Source organism: Anguilla anguilla, chromosome 8 (assembly GCF_013347855.1).
Source record: "Anguilla anguilla isolate fAngAng1 chromosome 8, fAngAng1.pri, whole genome shotgun sequence".
Taxonomy (NCBI): Eukaryota; Metazoa; Chordata; class Actinopteri; order Anguilliformes; family Anguillidae; genus Anguilla; species Anguilla anguilla.
The window spans coordinates 39,055,406-39,076,133 of record NC_049208.1 but is presented as its reverse complement, the minus strand read 5'-3'; the positions used below and the strand labels follow the sequence as shown (position 1 = coordinate 39,076,133).

The window sequence follows — 20,728 nt, the reverse complement described above, 5'->3', positions numbered from 1 at the left end:
AACTTGGTGTATGTGAACTTTTGATCCACTGGAATTCTGATATAGTGAATTAAAGCTGAAAAAAAAAAAAATTTGTCTTAAATCGATTGTTTTAAAACTACCTCTGACGTGAACTAAGTAGATGCCCTAATTGACTTGCCAAAAGAAATGTATGGTAACATGAAATGTGCGGAGTTGTGAAAAATTGAGTTTGAATATCTTTAGCCTAGGTCTATGTAAAAGTCTGGCCTCAACTATATATGGTTCCTGCAATGTGTTCACATTAACGCAGACGTAATACCATTTTGTGGAAAAACAAAACAAACAACAAAGAACCTTCTATCGATATATTTCCACTTTAGAGAAAAAAGCTGGTCAGTTGTGCATTTACAAAGCAGGGATTTGTCCTTTTTTGGACATTACCACTTAATGAGCTCAGAACAGAAGATAAACAGCTAAACAGAGTGTTTTTCATTTCACAGTGTGAGCTTTTAGAACACTTACAAAGAATAAGTGTGATATGTATACAGGGCACAGGACTTGGTAACATGCATCCAATATATACAGTATTTCCTTAAAAAAAGTCAAAACATTTAAACTTGTATCCAACCTTACCACAATGCTTTCCCCTTAACTCTGAGAAACAAATGTAAAATACCAGATTTTGATAATTCTTTTACAATATTAATTGTTTGATGATTCCTAAAATAAATAAAAAAACCTTAATAAAAAACTTGCTAAAAATGAATTATCCAAAATGAAGGACAAAGCATCTGGTGGTTAGACTGAGAGTATTTCACTAATGACCTCACAAAATCAATCTATCAAGTGAAAAATGGTCTCAAACCAAGTAAGATCTTCTATTAGCAAAAGACACAACCAATACAGGGAATCATTAATGACTGTCATCACTTTTTCAAGAAGATGGTGTCTGTCTCTGACTGTTTTTCAGTTCCAAATGTTCCTTAACAGTGCCAGCTCCATAACATGGATATTTACATGATACATTTCAGCAAGATTTCTCAGTTTCTGATATTATGTCAGTGGCTGTAACTCTCATAACATCTATTAAGATAAAAAAAATCCCTTCTTGCCTTCATTTGTCTCTCAAAAGTGCATATTGTCCACGTGCACGCTGCAGCTAAATTCAGTTGGTGGTGGTGAGGCCTAAGCCTCTGTTCCTTTTTTAGTAACAAAGTGCCCTTGTGATGATATTTTTTATTTGTGAAGTGAATCTTTTTTATTTCCATCAGGGGGTGGGTGGTTGTCCACAAAAAAGCTTTGCTATTAGTTTTTTTATTGTTAAGAGCACCCCTCCGCATGCCTAAATGGTTGCACCTTCAGAAGCGTTGCTCGGTGTGAGCCTCATAATGGAACCCAGTACCAAAAATATGTTGTATCTCAGGCTGGCTGAGATCCTGTGCACACAGTGCGTGGCTAATGATGTCTTGCTCTGTTTTTTCCTTATCTTCCCTGACCAGCAGAGAAAGATGTAAGCATTATGAAACCACTAGTAAAATCCTCAGTACTGTTTCAGTTAAACAAATGCATTAGCAGCTATAATTTGCTGCTAATGTTATAATCTTGATCAGTTATCTCCAGGCTAGCTAGCTAAACATCATCAGCCCACTTTTGTACCCAAGGCCCATAGACTGTTCAACCAACTGGCTAAAGTTAATCAATTTTGTCAAAGTAATGACCAGGACATGGGCAGGGAGGTAGTAAGGGGATATAAAGTAAAACAACTAGTACACCTGAACCAGCTCAGTTTTAGTGGGGGCTGGTGAGCTGAAAATAGGTAGGTCGGAAAACTTTCCTTTAAACTGATCATTGGTCACAACCTGTTTTTTGTAATTCTCTTTAATTATGAAGTGTGCCAATGATGTGAAAAATCAATTGGAAGGTAAACCCACAGCTTCTTCACCTCATGTTAGGGAGATTAAACAATAAATTCAATTTAGAAAAAACAGTAATCACTAGGTACACTTTAAAAAAAGTGTGCCACTCTGTTTATTGCCACGTTAGCTTTTAGCACAACCTGCAATAATGGCTATCAAACTAAATCTGTGCTTCAGCGATCCATCCATCCATTATCTAACCCAGCTAAAAAAAAAATGGTCAGGGAGACAGGAATACACCCTGGACATGTAGCCAATCCATCGCAGGGCCATTCACACTCCATTCACTCACACACACATTCACACACTTTAGACTCTCCAAATAGCCTAACCAGCATTTCTTTGGACGGTGGGAGGAAACCAGAGTACCTGGAGGAGCCCACGCTTTTTGCTGTGTGGTGACAGTGCGGTCCACGGCCACCCAACCCGTGCTTCATGATAGTTTAAAGGCCAGAGACGACGCCATTGGGTGTTCAGACTTTAAAATTAAAGTTACTCCAACAATGTACATGCAATAACCTCCTCCTTCCATGGTATTCCAAAATAGTTTAACTAAAAATAACTGCAGTTTTATAATTCTAAACAATCGACTCAGTGAAGAAATATAGGTACTTCGTATTTTCTTCACAAAAATCCCCCGCCAGACAATAAGCAGCAGGTGCGAATGTGTTACTCTCTCCTCCGGCATGCTATTCAGCAACTGAATGACCAACACTTTGATACAAATTTCTCTATCAAGCACTATCAAAACGAATTTCGCACATATAATCACAGAAAATGCATTCAATTGTAATTGTTTGATGAAGCTGATAAAGACTTAGCGTGGGGATGAATAATAGTGGGCGTTGTAGTTATAGATAGGCTAATAACTCCACAAAGATAACACCTCTGACACTTTGTATTTCTTTAACTTTGTTTTCCATTTTGCGTTTTGTCTTGTTTTGCACAATTTTGTGTTTTTGCTAGCATGAGTATTATATGCCTTGATACATTTTTTCCAATAGCCTATATATAACAAAATTGATACAATTTAGAAATACAAACGTTGAAATTGATTCAATTGTGCCCTTTATTTCAAGAAAATAGTTTTGCAACATTTCATAATCTTTATGAAATTTGGTTGCTGTGGGTGCATAAACTGATGATGCAATGGTGGACAAATGTAGTCTTTCTAGTGAAAACTTCCGAAATTTGTGCCAATTGATCAGTCTGGAGCAAAATAAAAGAGAAAAAAAACACAAAAAATGCAGTCTGAATGTAATTACAAGATCATTTATTAATGGGATGAATATGTTGACAGCACATCTATTATGGGAACGATATGTTGCCGCTAGAGCTCGTTACTGAATTCAGTAGTCTCTCCCAAAAACTGGGTACGTGGCCATTGATTCCAGACTAGAGGTCTAGGTCTTACTCTGCAATGTTTATTATTTAAATCTGCACATGACAGCTGTAAGAATAATCACAATTGGTGTGTGAGAACAACATTAAAAGATAATGTCCTGTGTGGGCATATCTACCCATGAAAAAAGACTGCTTCATGAATTTATAAAATCAAAACTACAAGCAGTATATTCAGCCCAGTGTGTTGCCATGATCACAATTTGTTATGAATGACAGAGGCATTCTCAGTCCTCGGGAAATGAAATGGAATGTATGCACATCTATAATCACACTGCATATTAGCTCTAAATTATCTATACATCAAAAGCCTATTGACCGATTTTTTTACATTTGCACAAGCCCCTAAAACTAATGAGATGCAGCATGAACCATGTGAAAATGAGTAAGGAAATTACATAATAAAAAAATGCTTGTTCTCAAACAACAAATATATAATCCGTATGGATGAGTTATTAGAAAAACAAGAAATGCAACCTGCTGATGTTTTCTATTTTTCTAGTATGTGAGATAGTGATTTTTTTTCTTTTTTAAAAAATGGTAAATGCCAAATTTATATTGTAGAAGGCAAAATAGGAACTATTTGTGAAATTGTTGAAAAACAAAGAATGTCTGTTGCCTGAATGTATCGAGTAATGAACATTGAATAAATATGAGAGCCATCTCCAGGAATATTATTAGACACAATTTATGGTTCCATTTTGGCATTAACCTGTATCTAACCAGAAACTGAATAATGGGTTGGTATGGAACCACACATATTCTATTAGTGGCTGAGGGGTTTAGCTCTACTATGAACTAGCTCAATATTGGCTTTATTTTCTTGCAAAAATAAATCAAAATAGCTAACTCATTGTCTTCATTGTTCTTTATTGGTCTTCGTCTTGGTCTTCATTAATGTCTGTCAGAAGACTACTAGTAAACAGTTCATAAGCAAATATTTCCATTCACAGTTAATAAAACCTGTCAGTTTAATGTCAATACTATCACAATCATTGTCTGTGCCCTTAAATCTGATAAGCAACAACATTACAACTTTGAAGCATAAGTACACTAAGCCTCTTGAGCCCTGTATCTATTCAAAAGCTTCAAATGTTATTCTCTGAAATAAATTAAAACAATGTTAGACTAGGACTTGGTCTTACATATTAGGACAATATAAATTATGTTACAGATAAATTAACACTGAGCATTGTACTGTGCATGAACAGAAATGACTATTTTAGCTCTACAGAATAAGCTTTTTTCTGTGTTTTAACTAGTGATTTTCGTGTGTTCTTAAAGATTACATGGCTAACAATAGCAGAGCTTTAAATCCGTCCTCACTAAAAATTCAGAATGTCCCCACATTCTGTTTATTTCTTTTTTACAAATCATTTTGGAAGTTCAGTTTTCATCTTATAGTGATTTACAAGTAGGGGAATGCTGTTGTATAAAAAGATGTGATTGAGTCTCAACAAACTTGCATTTTTCATCCACAGACGTTGTGCAAGTCAGAGGCCTTGGTATTCTCATTACTGCCAACCAGCACATTTCAGAGAACAGGGAACATCTTACGCAAGAACGAGAACAAGGTAACTGAGAGGTCACATGGCTAAAAATGACATTTCCCATATACATAAGCCTGGATAAAAATGGACAGGCCACATCTTGTCTCCTTTAGTATGGGATTATTTTGCAATGACAGCATCTCAGAAAGAAAATTATAGTTTCACTGTGTGATTTGCAATGGCTTTGCACAACTGGATCTTGAGCTAAAAGGAAACTTCACATCACAATCAAAAATCTTGATGTGTGACCACATAAATATGCTCCTTTACAAGCTAATAATAAGCATAGACAGTAGCCCTGGCAAGACAAAATATCAATGCAAATCAACACTGAAACTTGCAATGTGTTTCACTGCTATGGACTAATATTATACTAGCTGTGCTTTTGAAAAGCTGGTATCATCCATAATACCACAGTAAGTGATAATGCATCATTTCCACTGTCATAAGCATAGATACATATCTTATAACCAGTTTATAGCAACTAAATTAAATATGATCAGAGTCAGGATGCTATGTCTTTAATGTTAATGTACATGATATATGCTTTATAGCATTATGTCAGTTGTTATAAGCTGGTCATAACGTTAATAATGTCTGTACTTAAGCTCATGAAATATGCTTATAACAAAGACTATAGCCATACTGAATAGCTGATGCAGGTGATAAAAAGATCCATTTCACATACAGTGTTCGAGAGTAAACTCAATGTCCACAAACAAAGACTATGGTCCAGTGTAGACCTTATTGTGCACAATGCAAATACAGCAAGACACAATTACAGAAAAGTAGCTTGTGTAAGGTCCTTTTGAAGTAGTTTCAACCTGTCAGTATTGCAAACTAAGTAAACTAAGTATTGCAAACTAAGTAAAATAAGCACAAAAAACCACAAAATAACCAAAACAGGTCCCAGTCCTCTACAAATGAATTTGAGTACACATATTGATGGCCTGAACAGAAGAGATCCTTGCATGTTTATTTCATATTTTAACAATTTGAAATCATTGTTTGCCTTTGAATAACTATGCTATAATCTGCACGGTGCTTAAAAAATAAAAACATTGCAATACTAATAACATAAATGTACTCTATGTAAAGTTACTTTATTTAGAACTTGAGTGCAAACATACGAGAATAATAAATACTAAGGAAAACATACAAGAGAGTGAAGCAACCAGGCTACACAGGTATCTGCTCGTCAAAATAACACAACAAACCCTTTCTAAGATTGTTCCACTGAAGCAGCCTCTAAAATGACCAGAAACTGTAAACAAATGCCTACTCAACATAAAAACCACCCCTACTTCATTTCCGTTATTTGACCTATTCAGATTTGACGGATTTTTTAAAATTCTAATTCTAATCGATTTAAGTTCAGGCCTTCTTCAACGTGTCTTTTTTTCTGTGTTTGCGCACTCCCCATGTGACAGAACCACCACATGCACAGCTGCACAAACAGGAAAGCAAGTAGGAAACATCATGGAACAGACGACGGATATTCGAACAACCCAAAACGGTGAGAAGAGGCCTAAAGATTTATACAACCGGTAATACATTTTAGCAATTAAAACCAGTAAATATGTACACAACTCAAGAGCTTAGGCACCGAGGAACATGACTTCTTTTCATTGTCCTGCAGACGCACAGTATAAGTCTGTTACCTTAGAATTAATTTTGGGGTTTGGCTCAGTTCTGACGGAGAATCAGTCTCAGTCGGCCAATCGACACGCCCTTTGGTATCACGGCCACAATACTAGTACACGATCATCTTCAGCCTCTGAGGGCCTAGAACTAGCAGCTTAAGATTTGCCACATTTTAAAAAAAATGTAGCTTCTATTTTTTTTTTTTTTAAAAAGCAGCAGCACTGTAATGAAAATAATACGGCCATTAGCTCTCGCCGAAAGGAAAATGTCATTGCCGGCAAACAATTAACATGACAACTCAGTTGTTGAGTCAGTCCGGTGAATATCTGCAGTGGGGCTTTGAAGATTCTGCGTCGACATGATTCTTTTGTTTGTTTTTGTTTTCCATTGATCTTTTTTTTTTCTTTTTTCTCGTAAAAAGAAAAACGCAAAAATCTCCCGCATTTGCTTTCCCACGCTCGCATTTTTTTTTTTTCTCGTTCAGGCGTACGTCTCTTCCGTCTTTAGCGCGACCACTTCCGAGTCGTCGGAATATTTCCCGTTCAAGTGTTCGCTGTTGCAGTCGTGGTGGTAGAGGAAGGTGGGGTCCTCCGTGATGGACGTGGCGGTGTAGGAGGTGGAGCGCATGGAGCAGTGCTCCCGCCTGCGCTGGCCCCACTGCGTTTTGTACTGCATCCACTGCCTCTTGAGAGCCGACTGCACCTGAAAGACAACGCACGGGTTACTGCTCGAGACCTACGCCGCGTGCATTTCCACAGCGGGTCCCTGGGCAAGTCCTGCGTAATCTCATTTGAAGAAGCCTGCTGCAATTACTTGCACTCTAAAAATGGTGCTTAACCAGTTTAACTGCATCAAGGCCATTGTTCATTGAAATTGCATGTAATTGCTGAATGAAAACACACTTGATTTGGCTTCATCTGTTCGGCTACACTAGAAAACAAGGCTCCGATGTTTGTATTAGTGGTAGCTGCATGGAGAAGCAGCTAAATCAGCTTATGCCGCATCTCATGCTTTATTGTATACTTTCAATTTTCATGTTTTTGCGGATTTATTTAGGCAGGACCATTTCTGTTCATGCATATGGATTTTGTATTATTATTAGTTATTACTGCTAAATACATGTATGCGTCTTGCTACCTGTCCAGCAATGGCAAAGGTAGCTAGCTACCTGTCTCTTAGGAAGCTACACCCACATACTACATGAAGTCACTTCTACAAGTAATTTGTTCCTCTAAGTCCAGAGTGCTAGATCCAGAGTGCTCCCATCAAATTCCAAAAACTCTCAACTCATGGCTTTCTCCAAAAAAAATCTTGACTGTTCAGTTCATGCCCAAGGGAATAGGCAAGGAAAACGTCCATGTCAGGCAGAGCAAATGCATGGGGCAAACAACACAAACATTCCCACTAAAACACAATTATTGCGTGTCAATGCATCTTTTCTCTCACAGAAACTGGATCTGTCCTGCAGACACATTCAGCTTGTTTACAATACACAGTGACGCTGATATGAACTGACTGCTTATGCATGAGCTAATAATTGACCCATTTTCCAAGCCCAGAGTGATTTCCTATGTATAAGACATTACATATCTGAGACCCATGGAAGCTGCTAATTCGCTATATTTCTTGTGCCAGGACCCACATGCTGAACGTTGAAACGCTTCTCTTTTTAGTTGCCAAATTGTCTGGGACTCCTCATGCAGAAACAGCTGGTCTCCAAAGCCCGGTTCCTTTAAAGGTTCTTTGACAGCCCTGTAGCTGCCATTGCATGCTGCACCCTCCCTTGTGTAAATTCTGAGCGATGAGCCACTTGCGACTTGCTAATTTAAATTTCCATAATTTCTTATTCCTCGGTTTAGATTTGAAGGGCGTTCAAAATAAATAAGGCAGTCACGACACCCTGCTCAATCTAAACCATTCATTAAAAGGTATTCAGTGTTTGACTGATTGCTATCTTTTGGGCTCTGATCTGTCACAAGTTCAATTACACTCTGTGGATAAAGAGCGAGTAAATGGTTGTTTTCTTCTTCTTCTTCAAAAAAAAAAACAAGAGCACGGTTGCATGCATTCCCACGTTTACCTGTCACCAAAGAGCGGAGACATAACGGTGGTCAGGCACCAGTCATGGTGATTACAGTCAGTAGGTGTTTGTATCCTCAATTGCTTTTGAATGGATGTCTGCACTCAACCGTGAAAGAGTGCGGCAAAACGATGGCTAGCATTTGACTATGCCCCTGTGATCGAAATGGCCATACAAATCAGTACAGGGGGGTCTTAAATATGAAATGATTTAATGGCTACCCACTTGCCAACTGTGTCATTCTGACTCTGTCAGTTCCAGTAGCTTAAGAAGACATCAAAACCCAGGTTGACCTAATGTGTCAGGTGCTACATACGGTCGATTGTTGACCAAAAGGTTAGCTGGATGCTTGACTAAGCAGATGCACACAGCAAAATGACCATAGGAATGAATCACTGTCTTGATAACTTGTCATCCTTCCAACATCATTCCACAGAAATCTGAAGCTTGTAATGTTTCCATAATGTTATCAACACAAGTGGTTCAAAAGGCTAGTTACCTCTCCATTGAAAAAGCAAAATATAGTTGCCACCAGCAAGCCCTGAAAACAAACAAAAATAAAACCGATTTAATAATCAGTATTTAACAATCACTCTTAATTATCTTGAGGACTGACAGATCCAGTGCAGGAGGTATACACATTTACAAAACAGTACCTGATAATGCATTAACATATGCATTGTTATGTCATATATTTCGCCGATAAGCCTGTTTTCTGGTCGCCATGGCAAAATGATGAACTGGATTCCTAGTAAGGGAATGAGGATGAGTGTGGCTCGGACTGCTTTCATGTACATGTTGGACTCTGCCCGGTGGGTGTCCCGAAGCTTGGTCACCAGCACCCTCACAATGTTTAGCAGGAAAAACAAATTCACCTGGAAGACACAAAAAAGCACCATGTGTGGACAAGACAGATAGGTGTGTCCATAACATCCATGTAACAGACATTATAGACACTCTAATAGCAAATAACACAACATAGCATAATGACTATTTTGGTAACCTTGGATTTACTTACTAATAAAGCTGCCATTATCGGTCCATGGACAATGTAGAGCAATTGAGTGTCCACACTCATCCAGCAACTATCGGAAGATCAAAAAACGAACACGTACCATTTAGCCAGATATTTTTGTTGTGCTTGGTATTGTTGCTTAATAATGTTGTAATCTAAATTCACAATGTACATTCATAGGAATATTACTTACTTGTCATCAAAATACTTTTTCCTTGCAACTGCATGGATTGATGCAGGCACCAAAGGGAACCCTTCAATAGACCATGTTAAACATCAGTCAAAAGCAGCCAAAGAAACCACAGTATAGGTTCAGTTGCACATACAGTATGACAGTGATTGATACTATCAAGTATTAGGTAGAACCCAATCCAGAAGCATATGTCATAACTGTATTTTTAACATGTGTTACACATGTGTTTATTTATAAATAATAGATTTATTATATATTGTTGAATACAAATAAAAACCTGAATATACTAACTGTATATGGTAATTCAACTAATGCTACACAACACCATAATTTTTTAAAGTGTAGGGTGGATAGATACTCATAGCCAGTTAGCCCATTTGAAAAGTAAGGGCATGTGGTGTTTGTGTGAGAAACAATTAAGCATGTTTACTTGCTGACATGTTTGCAATCCATGCCTTATTATAACTAAGGTGGAGAGCTCTGGATGTCTTAGCTGCAAATTATAGCCTAGGTAATGTGACAATGGAGAGATAATTAAAATAAATAAAATAATAGACTATTGCTTGCTCCATGTCTAATTAAACAAAATATACTGCCGCCCGGATGTACAAGGATGAATCAGCTAAGCACAATTGTACATATGCTGCTTTTGGGCCGTTAAACAGTATAATGTTTTTTTTTTTTTTTTAATCTGTGAAATTTTTTGCAGAATATAAAAGAATGGCAGGCATGTTGTTAATTTCCAATGTATGGGAACATCACATTGTTAATGAGCAAATTCCTAAAACCCATGAGGCATTATCAGGGAAGGGGATGTCTGATGTCTGGTGACCCGTTTTCATATGGCTAGACTATACTGTAATGGGAAAATAGGATAGGTACTCCTTTAGGTGCCTGTATAAGAGTTGCTCCTTAAGTATCCCTCCAGGTGTTACACTGTATCATATTTCTGTTTCGAATTTGCCACCCCCCCCCCCCCCCCCCCCAAACTAAATAATGATGTCTAAAGAAAAAAATATACACAAAATATAAATTACTGTTCACAACACCCTGTGGTAAAGGAATATCCATGATAGAAGTGGTCAACAACTATAATCCATGCACGTACACAAAACATATATTTTTAATAAGAATGGATATTCTATAGCCAGATGAAGCCATGTACTGTAGGTCAGTGTGTAAGCTAGTCCTTCAAGAATTGTGACCACAGAAGTTCTTGGCTTTCATCCAACCTGTTTTGGAAGCCATTTCTCACAATTATCAAGCCATCTTTAATTATAACCACCCAATCAGGGTTTTATTGTTCACTTGTAAATCAAAGCTGTGCATATCGTGCACCTTCTGACAGAGCCGTTATTGATAGATGTCTGAAAGGAAGTTCTCAATTTGTCATTCTGTCAATTTGCAGGAATATTTTAACAGAAATATGAAGCAATTACGTTTGACCTGAAGAGGTTTGCCTGGACAAAATCATCTGAGTGATTCTCTTCAGCAAGCATACCATTAATCAAGACTGGATCAGTAACAGAGCAACTGTGTGTAATTTAGAGTGTGGCTTGCAAGCTGTTTAGCTGCATGTGCAGAGGGCAAAAATATATTTGATGAATTAATTTAATACAATAGATAACAGGCCTACTGGGACAATGGAGCAAATATTTGGGGTTTGTTAAATGTCAGACTTTGGGTGCTGCTTTCGCATTGTCTGAGAACAAGTCAGTTGCACAGTGAGTAGCAAATCCTTTTTAATGCTTTGGCTACTCTGCTCCACTCTAAAAAGGCATAAACTGACTGTATTCGCATTCGTGCCAGCTTTTTGCATAATCGAAATAGGGCCCAGCATGCGTCTTGAAATTCCCTTTGACTACTATGTAAACCGTCCATCAAAGTTTTCAATTCATAACAATAAATACTTTTACATACACATCACTATATTTATCTGTGTGTATAGATGTATCTGTGTATCTGTGTGCATTTGAAAAGTGGAAGGATATTTTTTCTTGATTTGGCTCCACAATTTCATATATATAATCAAATATAATCAAACACGTGTTTAAAGTGAAGATTTTCAGCTTTTATTAAATGGTATTAAAGGGTATATTCTTCAAACATTTTGGTTTCACCATGTAAAAATTACACCACTTTTTTATGCATAGGCCCCCCATTTCAAGGCACCATAACATTCAGTAGAAATGACTTCAGAGGTTGGTTTTTTTGATTAGTGTTTCTGTTGCCATAATGCAGGTATAAGAGATCTTTCAGTATCTAGTCTTGATCATAGGCTTTGATTGCCTTTGAAGTCTCTCACTAGTGTTTGTCAACATAAGGACCAGAGTTTCACTAGTGAATGTCAAGGAAGCATTTACAGCCAGAGACACAGGCCAGACCTTAGGCTAACCAAAATCAACTGTTTGGAACATCATTACCAAGAAAGAAAGCACTGGTGAGCTCAGTAATCACAAAGGGCCTGGTAGGCCTAGGAAGACCATTTCAGTTGACAACCAAAGAATTCTCACCATAATGAAGAAAACCTCCCCAAACACCTGTCTGATAGACCGGAAACACTCTTTAGGAGGCAGGTGTGGATGTGCTAATGACTGCAGTCCACAGAACACTTCAGTAACAAAACTAAACCTTCTACACTACAAGATGCATACCACTAGTTTGCTGCAAAAACAGGATTAGCAGGTTACAGTTAGCTAGGAAGTACCTGAAAGAACCTGAAGAGTTCTGGAAAAAGGTTTTGTGGACAGATGAGACGAAGATTAATTTATATCAGAGTGATGCAAGAGCAAAGTGTGGAGTCCAAAAGGAATTTCCCAAGATCTAATACATCCTCCCCCATCTGTGAAACATGGCTGTGGGGGTGTTATAGTTTGGATGTGTATGGCCGCCACAGGTACTGGCTCACTTGATGATCTTCATTATCTCCGCCAGGCGTGAGCCTGGAGGGGATCATGCGTTTGGTTGTGTGTGTGTGTTTGTACGTGTGTGTATCTGTCCACAACTAATCTCACATACTACTGGGCCAATCAGCCTAATATGTGGTGTGCATGCTGACAGTAGGCCAAGGACCCGAATTCTCGAATATTTTGCACATCAGTCAACGACAAGTATTTTATTGGAATTAATTTCCATCATTGTCCATTGAAATAGATTGAGTGCTAACTCCTCACTCCTCCTAACCAGCCGCTAGGGGCCGCAAGTGATAAACAACTGCTTCCAAATGGACAGACACGTCTGGCAGAGATCTGCACTCTACTGAGTGCACTCTAGTTTATGATGTAACTGCTGATAGCAGTGGCAGAATAAATTCTATGGGTCATGGCCTTGCATGTAAAGGATCTTCAGGAAAGAAGTAAACATGGCTACTTTCATTTATATAACATTAATATGTCCCATACATTATGGTGCCCTTAAAGGGGGGATGGGGGTGTATACAAGGCTGTAATTTCTACATGGTGAAACCAAAATGTATAAACATACCCTGAAATAAAAGCTCTGAATGTGCACTTTAACCACACCTGAATTGTTTGAATTGCACAGAGCCAAACCAAGAAAAAAAAGTGTTTGTCCCACACATTATGGAGCTCATTGTATATAGTCTACTTATCTTACACCAAGGAACTACTACTACTACAATCATCTTCCCTTAATTCCACATACTGTACGGTAGATCCCCCATAGATGCCTTTCAAAAAGTCACGTCATTTTCCTTCAGAATCCCAGCATTTCTATGAAAATATACATAGTACCCTAGTACCCGTATTTGATATAGCAAAAGGCACAGGCTCCATCTTTCTATCCCCTTCAGTTAGTGGTTTATTTGCGACTGAAATATTCCATGCTCATAACACATACCGGATTCCTATGATCCTCCCCCAACAGTCTTTATTCCCAACAGACAGGATTTAAAGTGACTTACCCCAGCCCAGGAGGTAATACCAGTGCAGGTGCTGCTCCTCAGCGAACACGGCCACCACAATGAGCGTGTGCAGGTAAATCCCCTCGCACAGCATCCAAAAGTAGTTACACCCCAGCATATACATGTGAAAGAAGTGAAGAACCTTACAGCCCACCTGAAGATAGAAGCCATGGGAAGAGAGCCACCATTACTACTTAAAAAAGCACTGGAGACACAAACATTTTTATTCCTCTATCGCAGGCACCAAATGGGGAGAGGCTGCTTTTCACAAAAGAGAGATTGGTCCCCTGCTCTCCTTCCTATTTTGGCTAAGGAGATCCCATCTCTATTTTAATCGGTTCTAACTTCGGTTCATTGATGCAGAGGATTTTATTACACGCATAGCACAGAGAAACGGGCATCTTGTTTACCTTTACTCTATCTTGGGGAATGGCAACCAGGCTAAATTTCAGGCAAATGGCTGTCGGCAATCTGCTCTGATTGTCCTGTGCCATTTTATCTGTGTTTACAGCATCTAGCTCCAGGCAGATTAACACGATTGAATTATGCTGTCAATAACAACGCCAGTGTTGCTTGCTACAGAATGTATATGGCTGTGTGGAATAGCTGATTAGAGGTAATATTCTCTGTCAGTGATCACAGGCTACAGGAAAGATTTATATTAGCATTTACACCTCCTAATAGTTCTAGACCTGTTACAAAGATGAAAATTATGACCATAAGCATATAGAGTGCAAAAAATGTTAAGACTATACCTGACCATGGTTTACAATGGTGTGCATGGCTTAAGAATTTTTCAAATATCCATGAGACCTATTTCTGCCCTCATCTTTGTTGGGTGGTATATTATGCACATTTAAAGATCAAAGACAATGTAAAAAAATAAAATAATATATGTGCGTGTGTGTGTGTGTGTGTGTGTGTGTGTTTGTCTTTGTAAAAATAGATGTATGCAGTATACACTGCATTTCAAAAAGTATGTGAACACCCCTTCTAATTAGTGGTTTCGTCTATCTCTGCCACACCCATTGCTAACAGGTGGATTAAGTCAAGCATACAGCCATGCAATCTCAATGACAAACACTGGCAGTAGAATGGGTTGGACTGAAAAGCTCAGTGACTTTCAACATGGCACATGGCACTCACAGAACGAGACCGCCAAGAACGAGACCGCCAAGTGGTCTATATATATACAGCATATGTCTCTTTTTACAATCACAAACAAGTCCAAACAATTCAGTTTTGCGGAATTGTGATAATATAAAGAGCCATAGATAAGCAAATTCTCTTCAAAATAACAAAGAAACACAAGGTACAAATGCAAATGAGCCAAATTTGAAAAATAAAACAGACACTGCAGTGTTTATGTGTGTGTGCGCGCGCGCGCGCATGTGTGTGTGCGGTGTCCTTGTCTGCGCACACAAAAACCTCATAACAAATTCCCATATGAAAATATCACATACCCAGCATGCATACTGTCAAATCAGCCTAATTGGTTTTTATCTGGAGCTACATAAACACTAAGTACTAATCAATTACCATGGTGACATTTCACCCATGTAATTTGCATTTGGTGCTGCCTTCCATTGTACATGAAAATACAACAAATAAATGAATGAGACACCACAGAAATAAAATGGGTGATGTTAGATATGTCTTGATACAATCCATGTATTGTATTGTACTGTATTAGCTGCCAATACCACCGTATTTTAAGGATCAGGTATTGGCTAAGACATGGCCAATCTGAACCCAATCTCTGACTCTGCAACACGTAATGTGCATATTAAAGCTTCGCCTTCGTATTTTCTGACTGTCTGCACTCTGTTTACGGCAGTTGACTGCATGCACCGTCACTCCCGTCAACAGGCACTATCCATTTGCCACCGCGAATGAAGCTGTTGTTTATGAAACGAGTCGCTATCTGCTAGAATGTCTGCCGTGTGGAACATTTGTTCAACACAAGCAAAATTCGAAAGCAGCCACTGGAACAACAGGGGCGAGCTAGCATTTGACCCGACGTCACTCCAGTACTTTTAGAAAATATAAATTCATAATTTGCAATCCTAGACTGAACAACACTATAGCTGTCCCTACATAGCACAAGGGCTGGCTGATTGACAAGCACAGTGACAACAAGAGCCAGTCACAATCTCCCACAAGGACCTGACTTGAATTAGGTCCATAGAATGTGATGTGAGTCTGAATGCTGTGTGAACGCTGTACAAACTCTTTTAGAATGGTATTTTCTGGCTTACTCATCAAATAACTTACACTTACATTATTCTACCAACTGACTCGCCCGACTAGCTTGCATGGCACATGGATTGGATAGATAATACAACTGCCTGCACTCACTAGCTATGCCTGGCTTGCTTGCTAATATTGGAGAGTTGTGTATGTGTCTGCTGTGACTGGCTCAGATCTCAGGTCATCAACATGAAATCTTCATTCATTGGCCCTTTTCACAGAGATTGATGATGATTGATGATAATCAGTAGAATCGACTGCAGCCACATTCTACCCCTTTTCCTGAGTAACCCAGATGACCTGTACTCATTTTGAAACTGAATTTCTACAAACGGAATTAGTAAAAATGGAATTCTTAAAAACTGAATTTGAGGCATTGGAAAAATGGAACCTGAATTTTTGGAAGCCTAGTGTTTTAACGTTAGCATTTTGGGAAGCTAAATTTTTGAAATGTGAATTCGAAATTATAGATTTCAATGTGAATAAACTCATATCTTTTAAATTCATATCTTTTTGAACCTTATTTTCTTCCATACATCCTCTGTCAGTCCTCAAAATTATGCCTAACCATAAACTAGGCTTGACCTGCGTCCGCTTCCTGTTTTGGGGTAAGTCAGAAGACAAAAAACAAACAACATGGAGCTCATTTCGAAGCCTAATGTCACTGCAGCTTCTGGAATAATTTTGGATTCAAACCAAACGATTGAGATTGTTTTTTTTTTTTTTAATTATACGTGGTGTGGTAGTAAACATCCAAACGTTAGAGGCCATAACTGTCTGAAATCCCTCCCTGTTGACTATATAGTGCACTGTATTCACTTTCCGCCATTTTATCGACCGGATTCCAAATGTAAAATTTATGTGCTATATAGTGCCCGAAAAAAAGAATCCCAGAGTGCAATGGAAATGTAGTGTTCAAAGCATGTACACTATACCACAATGCAATGATTAGCCTCTGCTCATGCACTCCATTAAATTGAAATGAGATGAGATGGGATGAACACATGACTGGTAACAGTTAACAGATCAATGGCAAGTTTTGTGCAATCTTTGTGCAATGGTTTGAGCAGATACACAAAGAAAGACAACAAAAATGACAACACATTCACTACTGTTTATTTAGATACATTTTAGGACAGACATGTACTGATAATGATAAATTAAGATATTTATGCAACGCCAGGTAGGGAATAGCGGATGAGAAAATGCGGGACACAGCATATGTGAGATGCTTCCAGGTAAAAAACCATCACCACTATTATCTATTGGGTATTGACAAGTCAGCCGCAAGGTTGTACAGCTTCTGTGTGATCATGTGATGTGTTTTTGTCAATCATATGGAAGCTGCAAGACCTTGCTGCTGAATATTTTGTATCTTAGTCTACCCTTTGCATAGTGTTTTTTGCTTACTGTCCAATTTTTTAAATGTTATTCAATATTTCACACCGTTCTGTGTTCATACTCCCAATAAAAATAGTGAAATTGATAATTATTCTGATTGATCCTTATTTTTCTACAGTCACAGTAGACTTTCCATTTAATTCTCCTGTAACTTGCATTCGAAAATCAAATCAAAACCATCAATAATATCCAAAATACTGATATCAGTATTATATTATATTTTTGGGCCATATTGCCCAGCTGTACTTTAAAGTCTGCGCCATCTGATAATGGTGCAGTTGGAGACCATTAAAGAAAGAAAAAAAATACAGCCGCCCATATTGTGTACCTGTATTTAGGCTTAATCTTTCTGAAACAGAATTATTTATCTACCAAGGTGTAAAAATAAAAACTGTATAAAAACAGATATAAAAATATAAAAACAGAGGTTAGTGGGTGAGGTTGAGTATGAAGGAGGTGAAGTACAGCACAATGCACACATACCATCTAGTGAGGTTTCCATATCAAGGCATGTATTTCTAGTGCATCTACTCTCTCAAAAGGTTCAGGGTCACTGCTTCAAGAACTGAATTCAATATTTTAATGGCTGGGGGGTTCTACCTTCTTATCAGCAGCTAGACTTCGGCTGTTGTTGCCAGCAAAGAAGCAAGGGCACATATTAGCTTAGGATAGAGGGAGGATGAATAATAATAATGAAAACCCAGTGTAGCTCATTTCAATGTTTTAATATAGAATGTAGAAGATTGTACTTAATGAATGTTCTCGCAATTCTAAAATGCTTTTTGATTCATTTTGTTTTTACCTAAAATAAATCCTACAGTTCTCACTGAAAGCATGTCCAGGCATTTCAAAATGTTTATTTGTTTGATAAATCATATGTGTTGATTCTGCTGCTTTGTTGATTCCTCTGATAAAATCATTTTGTCATTATGGACAACTAGTGTACCTAGTAAATAGCTATGAATTGAAGTATGAGCTAAATCACTGATGTTTCATTAGGCATTCAGCCTACCTCATCTGGGCTGTGACTGATCACATCATTAAATGGGTAACTTCTAACGGTTTTGCTGTGTCTGTTTCCAATTGGTCACGGGGGAGATAAAACATCGAGCTGTGAAAGCAGACACTGTGAAAGCAGACATTGTTCTTAAACCATGTTTTTTTTCCACCTTAATCCACAGTACTGCAACAGTAGTGCAGGACAATAGACAATCATGTCATGGTGCAAAGGGACATAAAATGAACAGTGAATGTTTCCAAACAGAATTCATATCTAGTGTAAAACCTTTCAAATTTGTCACAGCCTTCACCAGAAAGCACCAAAGTTTCTTTTCTGACATGTGACAATTACAACAGGCTAACATAGTTACTTAGAACACTCCAAAGTACAAAAAAGTGAGAATATTGTATCTGTAAGCGTTTGATTTAATACCAGTCTTTGTTATTTTCAATTATAGTATTATTGAATCCCAACTGCTCCACTTAGAGTCCCATTGGCACATTGACTTACGCAGTCCATCTTGCCTCTCTTACATTTATGTAAAATATTTCATCCTGATCCTTTCTTTACTGTTCAGGGAAATTATTTTTATTCTCAATCTTGAATTTGCGTTTCAGAATTAGTTCCCATTTGTAACAGATTGCATTTCTGTCTAAAATGTAGGCCAGGCCTCTATACAGGTATGTGCATTGGGTGAGAGTAACAGCAATCTAATTTGGTGTTACCACTGTATGATTTATGTATACTGCATTTTTTTCTCAGTAGCTATCAGGGAATCAGTCTCCAAGGCAGAAGACGCTATGCATTAACCACTGGCTGTGGCAATGTTTCTTTCTGCGATCCCTGATGTTAACAGAACTTTATCACTTCCTTCTTCCTTCTTCCTCCTTAAAGTTCAGTCCTATCAACCAGGCAAAGGGGGGTAGAAAAAAAATCTTTCAAAGAGCCTCGCTAATGCATGGAATGGATTACAAGGTCCTGCAGTGAAAGTAGGGAGCCCTGGGGTGTTCAAGACCACACTTGACGCAGTGCTGGATACTTTCTAAGCAGTACATGGGACAATGAGCTGGATGAGCCGATTGGCCTGCTTGCCTGAAACTTTTTAATCCTGTCCGAGGTAAGATTCTGAATTCAGATTATTGTGCCCTAAATTATGTACAGTTTCATTTTAGGATGTACTGTTCCATGTATTAAGCACGCGATTCAGTGCTTTTAAAAAGGATAGAGTGTTACAGATGGACATGGGATCACAAAATAGAGAAGTGTCATGGCAAGGAATCAAATTCCCAGTTGCAGGAGGAGGATTCGTATATATAGGTTGAGAGTCAACTGTGCAATGGCCTGTGCCACCCAGTCTCCTGCTTTTGTACTGTTAAGCTTTGGAGACCTGATAGATAAGATGCACTTTATTGAACCCTGTGGGGTAATTTGTCCTTTCGATTTGACCCATCCTAGTTACTTAGGAGCAGTGGGCAGCCACATTGCAGTGGTAGCCTGGGGACCAACTCCCGTTCTGAGGCCAGTGCCTTGGTCAAGGGCAACGGCAAGAGTATACCTAACCTGTCTTTCGGTGTGGGAGGAAACTGGGGTACCCAAAGGAAACCAACGCGAACACGGTGAGAACATGCAAACTCCACACAGGGAGGATCCGCCCGGCTGAGACTCGAATCCTTCTTGTGAAGCAAATGTGCTAACCACTTCACCACTGTGATGACCACTAGCATTAAAATCTGCTGCAAAGTCTTTTTATATGTTCAAGTTGGTCAAGAATAGCCTGCAACGTAACTGTCAACTAAGGCCATCACACCTCAGACAGTCTGACGGGATATTATTCACCCTGTCACACTATACATATCCCTGGCATTATGCGAATTTGAATTGATGTGCAATTCAAATTTTCACTCCATCAGTTCCCAAAAACAATAATTCATTTCTCCAGCATGAAATGACATCTTGTGCAGTGTGTGTATTTGTAACACACAATCTATTGTACAAAGGTTTGCAGACCTGTAAATGTAGGGTCCACCATGGAGATGTAATATTGGTGGACCCCTGGCCATAGTTACCAATAGCAAGGTAAAACATGCAGTAATTGTAGCTGAAAAGAAATGACATGTTGCTGGAGGAAGATGGAAAATTGTGAAGGTGCGGGATGGAAGTTGAAATGTCTTATTGTTCCCAGGTATCATGTGCTGACAAATGCATATCTATTTGCCACCAAGTCCATATACAATGAAATAGTTATCTTGAGCCTGGCGATGGGGTGTGTGATATCCCAGCATTCCACTGACTATTTCCCATCTCTTTTTCATTTTTTTCTTAAATTTTATTTTTCAGCCGTGATTGCTAAGGTAAGAGGTGTACAAATATGACAGAAAAATCTGTGATCCCATCC

The 20,728-nt window shown here is 38.4% G+C and overlaps 1 protein-coding gene and 1 long non-coding RNA gene across 3 annotated transcripts in view; one reads left to right on the top strand and one right to left on the bottom strand.

Annotated features, from left to right (window-relative positions):
- Positions 1-6,344, top strand: part of LOC118234271 — a 31,732-nt gene extending 25,388 nt beyond the window's left edge. Inside the window, exons 3-4 of the long non-coding RNA XR_004766639.1 lie at positions 4,760-4,852; positions 6,259-6,344. This is a non-coding gene — a long non-coding RNA (uncharacterized LOC118234271). The remainder of the gene's footprint in view (positions 1-4,759; positions 4,853-6,258) is intronic.
- calcr (calcitonin receptor) overlaps positions 5,907-20,728 on the bottom strand; it is a 71,605-nt gene continuing 56,783 nt past the window's right edge. Inside the window, exons 11-16 of one of the 2 annotated variants that reach the window (XM_035430692.1) lie at positions 13,683-13,836; positions 9,761-9,821; positions 9,571-9,637; positions 9,209-9,427; positions 9,052-9,093; positions 5,907-7,174 (exon numbers count right to left, since the gene is read on the bottom strand). In XM_035430692.1, coding sequence (XP_035286583.1) covers positions 6,953-7,174; positions 9,052-9,093; positions 9,209-9,427; positions 9,571-9,637; positions 9,761-9,821; positions 13,683-13,836 — 765 coding nt within the window. In that variant the 3' untranslated portion in view covers positions 5,907-6,952. The remainder of the gene's footprint in view (positions 7,175-9,051; positions 9,094-9,208; positions 9,428-9,570; positions 9,638-9,760; positions 9,822-13,682; positions 13,837-20,728) is intronic. The other variant, XM_035430693.1, reaches the window with a different exon arrangement.